The sequence below is a fragment of the Maniola jurtina genome, chromosome 25, assembly GCF_905333055.1.
Source record: "Maniola jurtina chromosome 25, ilManJurt1.1, whole genome shotgun sequence".
In the NCBI taxonomy this organism is placed as follows: domain Eukaryota; kingdom Metazoa; phylum Arthropoda; class Insecta; order Lepidoptera; family Nymphalidae; genus Maniola; species Maniola jurtina.
The window spans coordinates 1,498,551-1,512,477 of record NC_060053.1 but is presented as its reverse complement, the minus strand read 5'-3'; the positions used below and the strand labels follow the sequence as shown (position 1 = coordinate 1,512,477).

Sequence of the window (13,927 nt, the reverse complement as noted above, 5' to 3'; positions counted from 1 at the left end):
GCGTTCCGTTTCGCCGTTTGCGGTGCAAGATTTAAACCTCTTTGGTTTTACTTTTTATTTTCATACCAAGATTTTCATGGAAAGCCAATATATGGAATATTTGAATTTTTATTTATTATTAAACTTTATTTTTAATAAGATCTTAAATAATAAAAATAATATTTTCATTTTTTTCCATATTCCACACCAAAAAACTTGTACGACATGTGGCAACACCATATTAGGTAAAACGTCAAAAATGGTCTGAGAATTGCTTTTCGCTGCAGCATTTTGTAAAAATTTACGTAAAAATAAATCGTTTGAACAGTGACCTCGCTTCTAATGTGACACGAGAAATATAGATATTGTAATACTTTCGTGTTTTGTGCGAATAATACCAGTGAATTGTGACAAAATGACCTTTGCAGTTCAGTGATATCCCTTGGAAGAGCTTATTTTGTGAGTAAAAATTGTGCTAGCATAAACCAAGGTTGGGCGGTATTTTATCCATCATTAATTAATAGTGCGCTCGTATATCCGACAAGGAACCGATGATATCACGGTCGGTTCTTTGAACTTTTACCTAAATCGACGTATTGTATCATTTACTCCGCGTAGGGCTTCTTATGGTTTATTTTTAGCTCGTAAACTACGTAAATCTTGCACTGAGTGTGTTTGCTTGCTCACGCTTGTTTACAAAGATCCCTTTATACATAATGTTGTTTCAGTTTGTTAGCAAAGCCAACATTTGATGGGTAATTTAGGCCTGTATTGATTGATGTCCAGGGGGTTCTTACTTACTTATCTTTTTGGGACCACTAGTTAGAATGTTGTAATTTAAGTTTTAAGCTTCATGTTGGCATAGAAGAGGCTTTCAGTTAATTCCTGAAATACCTCTTAATAAGTACTTAAGTAAGAACTTCTTAAAGATTATATGATTGATTTTTAAATATACTGTTTGAGCAACATTTTTTACTAGTTACTAGGGTATACAAGTTAGGAATCAGATTCAGCTATAAAAATCCCTTTTTGAATCCTAGGCTGAGATCTATAGAGCAAACTTTGTCTTTGCTCAGACTTAACTAATAGACTAAAACAAGGCAATGTTATAATACTGACATAAATCTGTCTCATTTTAACTGTAACTTAAGTCTCAAAGTCAAAGCACCCTTTATACATCTCAGCCTTTGTCCTAATTTATGTCAGAACAAAAATTTAGGAGCCCTATATGTGAAAGTTCTATCCAAATTGTTCCACTAATTCTAAGATTATCCCAGACAAGTGGGTGTCTTAAGAAGTGGTTCTTAGGTGTTTGTGTAATAACATGCAAATAAACATTTGAGTTTTAGTTTAGAAAAGGCAGTTACTATTTCGAAATCACAGAAAAACACTTGATTTTGTATATTTGTATCTAGAAGGTATGTTTCATAATATAAGAAATATCCATACTTTGATTGTACTTAATATGCAAAAGTGTGACTGTCTGCCTGTTAGCTTTTCACAGCCTTTTTTTTTGATGAAATTTACACTTACAGAGATAGCTTACATCCCAGGGATAGGCATATGCTACTTTTTGTTCCAAAAAATCAAAAGAGTTCCCATAGGATTTTTAAAAACCTAAAACTTATGCAGACAAGGTTGAGGTCATCATCTAGTATGTAATAGGTGATTTGTGTAAAACAATGTTTATCTGAAACAGGAAACCACACTTGGTATAAGGTCAATTTACTTCAGAGGTCAAAACACTTATATATACAAGTGATTTAAGTGGTACAAAATTGACCATGTGTTATAAAAAAGTATCACAAAAATATTAAGTGCCTTATGCACATAGTTATACATATAAACAAGCGTTTTTTGTACATATTAAGTATAGCTTAGCTATATATTTTTTTAATGTTGAAACTAAACATAACTACTTTATACTATATTTTTAATTTATCTATGAATATTTATCCTTTGTGTGTTGTAGATGTCAAAGGGCAGGGTATTCCTACAATCGTTATAAGTACTTACATATTATCAAAGGCTGATGTCATGAAGTTATTTGCATACTTACAAGTATATTGGGTACATAATCACACTAATATTATAAAGGCCAAAGTTTGTATGTGTGTGTGTGTGTGTGTGTGTGTGTATGTTTGTTACTCCTTCACGCAAAAACTACTGGACGGATTTGGCTGAAATTCGGAATGGAGATAGATAATATCCTGGATTAGCACATAGGCTACTTTTTATCCCGGAAAACCAAAGAGTTCCCACGGGATTTTGAAAAACCTAAATCCACGCGGACGAAGTCGTGGGCGTCAGCTAGTCTATATATGTAATGTAAAGGACATTTTTTTAAATTCCATAAAAAGTTGATCTTTGATTGCAATTGATTGGTAGTAAGTGATAATGCAGTCTAAGATGGAAGTGGGCTAACTTGGAAGGGGTATGACATTTTAAACATTCATACCCCTTTTTTTCAGTTGCTTGTATGACTTAGATTTTATCCCTTTTGTGCCTATAGTCCCATACCTCAGTTTTTAAACAGCATTGTAGCTGTAAGCTAAATTGCTGGGTGGTACAGCTTTAGTGTTAAAGTGATAACTAGCTATGATTGTAGCCTCTGGTCAGACCAGCCCAAAGACTTATTTAGAAACTAGCTGTGCTCGCGACTTCGTTCGCGTGGAATAGTAACTTTTCGGGCAGCATGAACGTTAAAAATGTTCGCCGTGATTCTTTAAATTGACATAGTTTTTTTTATTTATGAACCATTGACATGAAATAAACACTAAATGTTAAGTGAAGCTTACTACAATATATTAGTGAAAACCGTATCTAAATCGAATAAGCCGTTTCTGATATTAGCGTGCACAGACAAACAGACAAAAAAAAATTAATTACAATTTCGGGTTCGGCATCGATATAATAACAACCCCTGCTACTTTTTTTTATATATTTCCATTGTACAGACACCACTTTTCTACAATTTTATTATATGTATAGATTATAATTTCCAAACTTCCCCTGCTGGTAATCAAATATGATACTTTTCACTCATAAGACCACAGAGCTTATACCACTGCTAATAACTGACTAACTGACATGTTGTTTTTTCAACATATAGCTCAAACAGCTAGGTCTAGAAACTAAAGATTGGACTGGATAAAAATCACAACCCTCTAAATTATCTATGTTGCATAGAGAGAGGTTTTTTATTTGACACACTCTGGCTAATTCTGTTGTATGCAATCTCTAAAGTAAAAATTGGCAGGTCTATGTGTAAATCTAGTGCTATCCTTTTCCACAGGGAGCATTACAATTATAAAAGGGATAGCAAATTCATGCAACAGAATTAGACACAATGTCAGTCTTTGTAAGGGTTAAGGTAACTTAAGTACATCATATACATATGTATATGTATAGTATGTAAATTCTATAAGTACCTAATATATTCAGACTTCTTTTTGTTATACAAAATAACAAAAACATTTTAAATTAAGGATTCCATGTGTAAAATTATAACAATAAACAAACTATCAAATATATATATAGTTATATACTATATATAAACTGTGTGCTTAAAAATAGACTCTTGATATGCATTGGTTCAAATTAGCAGATTCATAAAATATACCTTATGTCTCATATAAATAGCTTATAGATTTGATTGTAATAACTTGAGATGAGGTCATAAAGATGATAATGATATTAAAGTAGTGTTAGGTATTTCAAGTAGGTGTAAGAATGTTAAGGAACTGTTTTGATTTCTTGGTTGTTTTGTTTGTTGCATTTGTCGGGCCAGTGCAGTGGTAGATTTTTTTGATTCAAAAGCACTTGTAAAAGTTTAATTGAATAAAAACATTTTGAATTTGAATTTGATGATCACACTAATATTATAAAGGAGAAAGTTTGTATGTGTGTGTGTGTGTGTGTGTGTGTGTGTGTGTATGTTTGTTACTCCTTCGCGCAAAAACTACTGGACGGATTGGGCTGAAATTTAGAATGGAGATAGATTATACCCTGGATTAGCACATAGGCTACTTTTTATCCCGGAAAATCAAAGAGTTCCCGCGGGAATTTTAAAAAACCTACATCCACGCGAACGAAGTCGCGGGTATCAGCTAGTGATAAATATTTTCTTTTTTTCTGCAAAGCGTTAAGGAAAATCACTAAGTGTGTTATTTTGATATTGTTTATTAATAATAGTGTACTATTATTAGTTGTGTTATGTTATCTGTTCGCTTCCGTTTACAGGAGCTGGAGCGATAATGCGCCGGCGCAGATAATCGCGAACGAATAATTATGTATACATATTACATACCTAAATATACCTAGATATAGATGATGCCCGCTACTTCGTCCGCTTGGATTTAGGTTTTTTTTAATTGAATAGAATAGAATAAATTTTGCTGACTGTAGCTTCCTTTAATAAGAAATAGTATAAGTAAAAGTAATAGTAAAAGTAATAGTAAAAGTATTAATGCACTTACTTACAAGTGTAAATTAAAAATTTATAACACCCCCGACAAGTAAAGGTTACAGCACAGAATAATATAATAGTACTATGTTACAGTAACTAGAAAAGAGCTGATAACTTTCAAACGGCTGAACCGATGTTCTTGGATTATAGCTAAGAACACTCTCGATCAAGCCACCTTTCAAACAAAAAAAACTAAATTAGAATCGGTTCATTAGTTTAGGAGCTACGATGCACCAGACAGATACACACGTCAAACTTATAACACCCCTCATTTTGGGTCGGGGGTTAAAAAGTAGCAAAAATTGAAACAAAAAAATCCTATTTGACAATCTTTACTAGAGTTTTGAGTTACTCAGTGTGTTCCAGGTGTTACACTTTCTACTTTTCTATTTTCGTCTGAACCACTTCAGTCACTAGTATGCTTCCACCCCTTTGACTGTGGAAGCTTTAAACTCAAAGTTTAGTGTAGTTTATTGAAGCACCCTTTATATAACTCCAGGTTACAAAGCGCGTCCCTATCACGAAGGGGAGGCGCTATTCGTAACGTCTGTCGTTATACATGACTACTGGGTCTAAATCATAAATGTAGTTGTTTCCTAATGCCAAAATTTTTGAATCTTGGGGCCTACCGCCGTAGAATAACAGCTGTAGTGTGATAATCGCATTCACCTTTGATTGTCAATTGACTGACAATTCATTGTCGCAACAATAATACTATAAATTCAGCCAACTACAACAATTGAGATTGTAATAATGATTGATGAAGCTTTACATAATCGACATCTTGCCGTCTTTGCGACGAAATAATGACTGATTTAAGGGGAAATAACCTGCCCAGGATCCTTGTGGCGTTATAGCGTTTTGTATCTCTTGCGCATGATAAAATAAACACCTATTCTGGCATCAGCAAACATCCCTGATACAGAAACGAGGCAGCCCTATTAGAGTCCTATCATACTGTACGTGTAGGGCGCTCTATGTTTTTGCTTGAAACCTGCATGCCTGAGTGTTCTTCATAATTCTGCCAAAAAGTCTGCCAAACCGCACTCAGCCAGCATTGGGGCTATGACTTATACCACTCTCATTCTGAGAGGGAGACTCGTTCTCAGCAGTGGTAGAGTGAGGGAACTTTCGGATTGATGCTAAATCTACGAATTAAGTCCAATATTAGGCCATAGGTAACGTGAAATCATAGAAAAATAGGAAGACAAGGAGCGTCAAGCGTTTGTGAAATAGAGGAACATTTGACGTCTGCCGGTGACGTCAAAACCTCGACGTTTCCAAACTCCCAAATCAAGTTCCCAGACTGTCATGAACTGGCAATGGGTTGCGATGATGTCCTCTCCTAGGCGTGTTGCTCAATGCTAGAGGGTTATCGACCTACATCCAAGATATGTAAAGTTTACTAGATCTAGACGCTAGTGTAAATTAATTGAAGATAATTGAGTTTTTCGGTTAGAAGCGTGGTTATTTGCGTAATTTGAACCGATATAAAACTCTGTTTTATATCGGTTCAGCATCGCGTTCAAAGTTCTGTATTCTTGTACAGTTACGGCCGAAATTAAATCAATATATCTGTACAACAAGTATAAGTACTGTGTCTAACAAGTAGGTACCTTTTTTTTTTTTTTTTTTTTTTTTTCTTTAAATCTGGCTTTACTCTGATAAGCCAATGTCAAGTTTGTGATATTTTCAAGTTTTTGAATTTATACAAGTATGGACTCCGTCTGCGCCGGCGCCCGCTGACATACGCGCGGCGCCCCTTTAGAGCGCTTCCCAGTCAGTTCCACCACCAAAAACACCAACTAACACAAAAACCAGCCACTCTTAACAAAAAAAAACACTCCAAACAAGCACAGCACGCGCGCCAGCAAACGCCATCGCAGACGAAGTCCAAGTAGGTACCTATTGGTGTACTTTATAAAAAAAAAAAAAAAAAAAAAACCGACCAAGTGCGAATCAGACTCGCGCACCGAGTGTTCCGTACTCGGGTATTTTTTCCGACATTTTGCACGATAAATCAAAAACTATAATGCTTAAAAAAATGTAAAACAAATTCACGGTTTTCGGATTTATTCCTTCACTTGTGCTATAAGACCTACCTATCTGCCTTTCATGATTCTAGGTGAACGGGAAGTACCCTATAGGTTTTCTTGACAGACACGACGGACGGACGGACGGACATACAGACAGACAACAAAGTGATCCTATAAGGTTTTTCCTTCTGAGGTACGGAACCCTAAAAAATGCATTATTATTTCAGAGCTTGTAAAAATGGCGTCGGTCTGGAAGCGGCTGCAGCGCGTGAACAAGCGCGCCGCGAAGTTCCAGTACACGGCCTCCTACCACCGCATTGACGTCGAATTGACGCCCAAATGGTAAGGAGCTATTTTTTCGACGTTATACTACAGTATATCAAACTAATATTATAAAGGCGAAAGTTTGTGTGTATGTGTGTGTGTATGTTTGTTACTCCTTCACGCAAAACTACTGGTCGGATTTGGCTGCAAGAATCATGAGAATGGAGATAGATAATATCCTGGATTAGCACATAGGTTACTTTTTATTCCGTAAAATCAAAGAGTTCCCACGGGATTTCGTAAAACCTAAATCCACGCGGGCGAAGTCGCAGGCATCGGCTAGTTCAATAATACATTCCAGGTATAGAAGGACTCCCCAAAGATGTTAAAATAAATAGCGACTCTTATCTCTCCCTCTGACCCATACTATAATTAATCTATACTATGTATGTATGTGTGTATGTTTGTATCCAGATTCTGTGTGTTCCACCGTAGCGCCTAAACTACTGGACCAATTTTGATGAATGAGGTGTTAATCGATTCGTCGTAAAGGTCCGGGTGACATAGGCTACATTTTATACGAAAAAATTGACCTAACGGATATTACATGAAAATAGTGGGAGTCTCCAAATTTTTTTTTTGCTATTGTATCGAGTGGGGTGTCAAATGAATGAGAAAAAAAATTCCGAGTTCATAAATATAAATGTACTACAACATTAAAATATACCAAGCGACTGAAAAACAATTTTACTATAATATTTCGGCGACTATATAATATATAGGACAATTGCAGTCGGGTTTTAGTTTTCAACTTTATCTTGTTTCCATAAAACTTCTGATATCCACTAACAGGGCTCTCTCCGTCACTTACTCCATACAATCGTAGTTCCAATTTCATTTGAATATTAAGCAACCAAAGTCAATGAAATTTCGCAGTCATATTCTGGAAACTAATATCTGTGCCTGTGGTGTTTTAGATATTTCTAAAAATATGTAGTTTGAAAATTACAGGAGCTCAAAGATTTGTATGTGAATTTTTAAGACCGCATTACTTTGAAACCGAATATTTTAACAGACATCTGGAAAACCACAGGCATAGATATTAGTTTCTAGAATATGTCTGCAAAATTTCATGGACTTTGGTTGCTTAATATTCAAATGAAATTGGAACTACGTTTGTATGGAGCGAGTGACGAAGAGACCCCTCTTAAAAGCTATTTTACCGCAGCGCGACCGTATCATCAATATCAGTAGCTAGTTATCGAGGCAGACACGCCTCAGTCGATTCACTGGCGAATTAGATCACATATTGGTATTGGAAGCGACTATATCGCTATAATGTGCCTACTGCTCGTATGTACCTTGACTTTTATCGCACGCCGCGTTTCAGAAGGTTTTTAAATCTTATTACCAAGAGGTCTTTATTTACTTTAGTCTTTACAAGATTTACAACTTGGTAACATATTTTACCAGGTTGTAAATCTTGTTCAACTACCTACAAAATGATGCTTGCGCCTTCTTTCGCGTAGATGTAGGGTCTCGGAAATCCCGTGGGAACTCTTTAAGTTTTTGATGTTAAAAAGGCCTATCCTGTCATTGTCCGCTTCGAGGTTTTTAACTACTTACAGTGTAAAATCCATATAACGTCACTCGATTTAACGCCTTACTCTCTAATGCGTCGAAATCACACGGCTTTGGTTGGTTTAACTTGTCCTTCATACAATGAAACACTATACATATAAAGCATTACACCCACTCTCAATACTTATTACATTTTATAATAGCGAAAGTGTTTGTTGGTTTATTCATCAATCACGTCGCAACGGAGCATCGGATTGACGTGATCATTTGTAAGGGTATAGTTAAAGACCTGGAGAGTGACACAGGCTACTTTTACTTCTGGAAAACTGAAAAATTCCCTCGGGATTTAAAAAAATCTAAATCCACGCAAATGAAGTCGCGGCATCATCTAGTTCTGTGTATTGGATTTCATATGGTCTTATGTACTTGTTGCAGGAAACCCAATAAACTAAGCATTGTATGGACACGTCGGTCGCGGCGCGTCTTGACTGAGCCGTTAGAATGGGAACCCTCCCTCAAAGACCCATTGAAGTAAGTGTTGAAAATTACCCAGCATGAGTTGTGGGCTTCTTCGTCAAATCGTGCAAATTCCATGATTCTATATCTTGACAGACACGACGGACGAACGGGCAGGCAGACAGACAACAAAGTGATCCTATAAGGGTTCCGTTTTTCCTTTTGAGGTACGGATCCTTAATAAAAGGCTTTGGGTTTGAGTTTCGACTATGTAGGGGTGCAGACCTTTACGATACCTCGCTGTACCTCGCCTCCTTACTCATCTCCTCAACTCTAATTACGTCTTCTTTCAAGATTCAGGATTCTAGATTTTTTATTTGCAGAAACATTTTTTACAATGAGTTGTTATTAAGTACATATTATATTGTCCAGTAGAATGTTTCACCTTACATAATCAGGCATGCAAAATTTGTACAAACTATAAAGAATAGTTTAAACATGAATCATAGTCTATAATTCATGTTTAAACTATTCTTTGAATTTCAAAAATTCATCTATTGTGTAGAAGCACCTTTCTACTAGCCACCTTTTAAGCTTTAATTGAAATAAGTTTAATGTAAGTTCTCTTTGGCAGAGGGTCAGTAATATTCGCGGTGCCAGAGAACCAGACGGTGGCGGTGACGCTGTTTCGGGACTCCAGGACCAATGAACTTGAGGATAAAGACTGGACTTTTGTTTTAGAAGATGTAATTTTTTTTTAAATACCTAAAAAATCCCTAAAGTTACAGAAAAGTATGTGGCGTTATGTGCTCTCACTTGTATTTGATTCGCTTTTAATTCATATTCGTGTTGCGAATAGTCTACTCATTCGTATTAAATTCATATTCGTGTTTTTAAAACCAATTTCCCAAATGAAATAACACACCGAATTCAGAACCACTTTTTTGGAAGTCGGTTAAAAATGAAGCAGTGCACATACAACCATACTATTATGAAAGCTATTTTGAATCACTAAAACGAATCGAATACGAGTGCACAAACACCCTAAGTTGGATCTTTTTACAGGTGCTTAACATTTTCTTTGATATTATGTAATACAACTAGTATTTTTTGAGTGGTTGTTTAGTAAAATTTTTCGTTGTTATAACTTTTGGCAAACAAAGTGTTTAAGAATATGTCACCATCTCGGATTGGCTGAAAATCAGAATTGGGGACATAATATTTTGAGGCTAATTTAATCACTGAAAACATCTGTATAGTAAAAATCTATATAAAATTACTGGGGTAAACGTCGTGAGTTTTTATTTACTATCCAACAGGTGTCACAAACAGGTAAACGGCGTCGGTTAGCGGCGTGCGCAGTCAACTTGCGACGTCACGCGTCACTCACGCCGGCGCAGCGCACGTTACGACTCACGCTGGAGCCTGTGTCGCGCAAACTGAAGGCGGCGAGACTACATCTCACGCTGCACTGTGTGTTACTGCGAGAGGGGCAGGCGACGTGAGTTGGTTCTTACTTTCCCACAGCTGACAGGCAAACGGCGTCGGTTAATGGCGTGCGCAGTCAACTTGCGGCGTCACGCGTCACTCACGCCGGCGCAGCGCGCGTTACGACTCACGCTAGAGCCTGTGTCGCGCAAGCTGAAGGCGGCGAGACTACATCTCACGCTGCACTGTGTGTTACTGCGAGAGGGGCAAGCGACGTGAGTTGGTTATCACTATCCCACCGTTGACAGGCAAACGGCGTCGGTTAGCGGCGTGCGCAGTCAACTTACGTCGTCACGCGTCACTCACGCCGGCGCAGCGCGCGTTACGACTCACGCTGGAACCTGTGTCGCGCAAGCTGACGGCGGCGAGACTACATCTCACGCTGCACTGTGTGTTACTGCGAGAGGGGCAGGCGACGTGAGTTGGTTATTACCATTAACTATTCAACAGGTATCACAAACATGTAATGACATCAGTTAGCCTCACGCTTGCTAGAGCTCGTCTTGCTCAAACTGAAGGTGATAAAGCTACATCTCACGCTGCACTGTGAGCTATTGCGAGAGGGGCAGGCGACGTGAGTTGCTTATTACCAGTAACTATTCAATAGGTGTCACAAACAGGCAAACGATATCGGTTAGTCTCAAGCTCACTAGAGCCCGTGTCAGTCAAACCGACAAGACTATAACCCACACTACACACTACACAGTGTGTTGCGAGAAGGGCAGGTGACGTGAGTTGGTTCCTGAACGGCTTCAAAACTAGTCGGGCATACTCCGGTCTCGGGCTAATTACGTGAGTCAGTCATAAGAGCTTTATATTTATAAAAATTAAAAAAATTAAGCGCTAAAACAAAGCATCATCTTCTAGTTAATATAAGATAGACTTTACATTATTATTGCTTTGTATTTCAGAGATGAAGATATGCAGTCGCTTGCCTCGTTATTGTCAGTGAATAACAATTCAGATATCGCTGTGCTGGAAGATTTGGACGAAGACGACTATACTTTATCAGATAATTCCACAAGACAGGTATTTACACAGCAAACTTCACACCAAATAGTTTATTTAATAGCTTGCCTGAGAAATGCCTGTTCAAATACTACGGTTCATATACGGTTCTGCAAATGCAAAAAATCTTCCAAGTGATCATGATCATCAACTGTTTAAGCACCGGTCTCCTCTCAAAATGAGAAGGGTTCAGCCACATAGCCTACCACACTGGCCAAGCGTGGACTTCACACACCTTTGAAAATCCATAATTAGGCATGCAGGTTTTCATCACGATGTTTTCCTTCACTGTTAAAGCAAGTGATATGTGATGTGTGTGCTTAAAATTCACGAACGACGAAAAGTTTCTGAAAAGTTACAAGGTGCCCGGGATCGAACCCCTGGAATAGAAGGCCGATATTAATCACTAAGCTATCTCCGCTTTTGAAATAAAGAAATGGATGTTTCCTTTCAGATGTTCGATCTCCGTCAACAAATGGAAGAGATGACGCAAAGTTTAACCAATAGCGACATCGCAGCCACCCCTAACAGCGTTCAAAGCCTTAACTTCGACAATTCCCGAACCCCTACCGCCCCCATAACCCCTGAATCCACCACCCCTACTACCCCAACACCCAAAAAAGAACCCCAAACCGCCCAAAACGACTTAAACGACACAAAAGACTTAAACGACTTTAAGGACTTAAAAATTCATGAGACGTCCATAACACCAAAATCTAGACCTGAATATTTAAGCAACCTAACCAAACTAGCAATGAAAAGCGAACCAAATAATACCCCCAAATACACTTCAACCCCGAAAATAATCCCAACTACGGAAGAAAGTAAGGTAGATAACCTAAAATGGGGGGTGTTGAAGCCTAAAACGATAGCCAAAAGGAACCTTAAGCCATTGGAATTGAAGTCAAATTTGAATAACATCAGTTTGGACACGAATGATAATGAGAAGGGGGTTGATAATGATAAGACACCGGTTGCCGATGTGGAGAAGTTTCTGTCTGTTAAGGGATTGGATAAGGATAAAACTCCTGTAAGTAGTTTTGAATAATTATGCTTTTTTACCTACCTTCTAGCTTAAGTTTATTATGCACCTACTTATTTATCACTATACTAATTTTATCGTTTTATGATAATACATATTATTATAGCTTTTAATAGTAGTTTCAGTTTGTGGGACTGAATGTAACTAAAATAATCAACACTCTATAAGATTAAAACAATACAAATTATATTCAAATTAGCCAGGGTTCCATATTTAAATTATTCTTTATTCAAATAATTTTTTTAGGGTTCTGTTCCAAATCCTGATCCGAATCACAGAACTCTCAATCTAAAGTAGCCGTCGTAGGACAGTGAAAAGAAATGACTGAAAGTGAGAAGTCCTGATGGCTTTACGACTCTGAGTTCTAGCCCTTTTCAGCCGTACTACTATCCGATACGATGTTGACACAGACAACTCACTCTAGATTTACACCACAGACTCTTTACAAGTCTCGATTGAACCATAAATCTACCTACCTACCAAAAAAATACCTACTTAAGCAGATACCTACTTATCGTTATCCCACTTAGTGGTCCGACCTCTGGGTCGAGGTTTTTTTGAGAATTTCTGTTGCTTATTTTAGGTCCAAGATTTGCTAGAGTGGTGTAGCAGCGTGACGCGCGAGTACAGCTATTGTCGCGTCACCAACTTGACTACTAGTTTTAGAAACGGACTTGCCTTTTGTGCCATCATTCACCATTATCGTCCGGATCTCATGTAAGTTTGTGATTTTTAGGGTTCCGTACCAGAAAAGGAAAAAAGGAACCCTTATAGGGTCACTTCGTTGTCTGTCTATCTGTCCGTCCGTTTGACGTGTCTGTCAAGAAAACTCATAGGGTACTTCCCGTTGACCTAGAATCCTGAAATTATAGCACAAGTAAAGGAATAAATCCGAAATTTTTTCTAAATCACATAGATGACGCTGTTCTCAAAACTGCACATAAAAATGTTAAAATATCCTGTACGATGGTAAAGAACCCTTCATATGCGAGTCCAACTCGCACTTGACCGGTTTTTTACAGTATTATTCAGTAAACAAGTAGTCCAATCTGAACTTGCAGCAAGGCGGTTTGTGCAGGTCATAGACTCACCTTTTGGTTTTGGAACCTTTTTAGGGTTCCGTATCTCAAAAGTCTACGGACAAATAAAAAGTAGCCTATGTCCTTCCCCAGGATGGAAGCTAACTCTGTAGAGCTTGTCTATTTTGAAATGACGCATCCCATTACATAATTTTGTTTACTGATGTGTAAATTGCGGTGGTGGGCCGCGTAGTTTCAAAATAGACAAGGTCTACTAAATTTCATCAAAATCGGTTTAATTGTTAGGCCGTGAACAGCTAGCAGCCAGAAAGACACTTCTGCATTTATAATATTAGTATGGATAGTTAATTGGTGTTTGTTTCAGAGATTTTTCTGGTTTGCAAGCGGATGAAGCTGAAATAAATGTCCGAACTGCATTAGAAGCGAGTGCAAGATTAGGTATAGCCCAAGTGCTCACAGCCGCCGATGTTTGCAAACCACCCGTGCCGGACAAACTCGCGGTAAGGCTGGTTTTACAGTGACGCTTACCGTCCGCGCGGGTGGTAAGCGCGGTGGCCGAATAGGC

The 13,927-nt window shown here is 37.8% G+C and overlaps 1 protein-coding gene across 5 annotated transcripts in view; it reads left to right on the top strand.

Annotated features, from left to right (window-relative positions):
• The first annotated feature begins 225 nt into the window (after window positions 1-225).
• The window catches only part of LOC123878115 (EH domain-binding protein 1), a 29,183-nt gene continuing 15,481 nt past the window's right edge, over window positions 226-13,927 (top strand). For 2 of the 5 annotated variants that reach the window (XM_045925187.1, XM_045925186.1), the window contains exons 1-9: window positions 226-438; window positions 6,711-6,825; window positions 8,764-8,859; window positions 9,419-9,530; window positions 10,104-10,285; window positions 11,184-11,301; window positions 11,735-12,310; window positions 12,906-13,039; window positions 13,727-13,862. In XM_045925187.1, the coding sequence (XP_045781143.1) occupies window positions 6,722-6,825; window positions 8,764-8,859; window positions 9,419-9,530; window positions 10,104-10,285; window positions 11,184-11,301; window positions 11,735-12,310; window positions 12,906-13,039; window positions 13,727-13,862 (1,458 nt within the window). In that variant the 5' untranslated portion in view covers window positions 226-438; window positions 6,711-6,721. Of the gene's footprint in view, window positions 439-6,710; window positions 6,826-8,763; window positions 8,860-9,418; window positions 9,531-10,103; window positions 10,286-10,335; window positions 10,488-10,530; window positions 10,690-10,818; window positions 10,847-11,183; window positions 11,302-11,734; window positions 12,311-12,905; window positions 13,040-13,726; window positions 13,863-13,927 lie in introns of those variants that run through there. The other 3 variants (XM_045925188.1, XM_045925189.1, XM_045925190.1) reach the window with 3 other exon arrangements.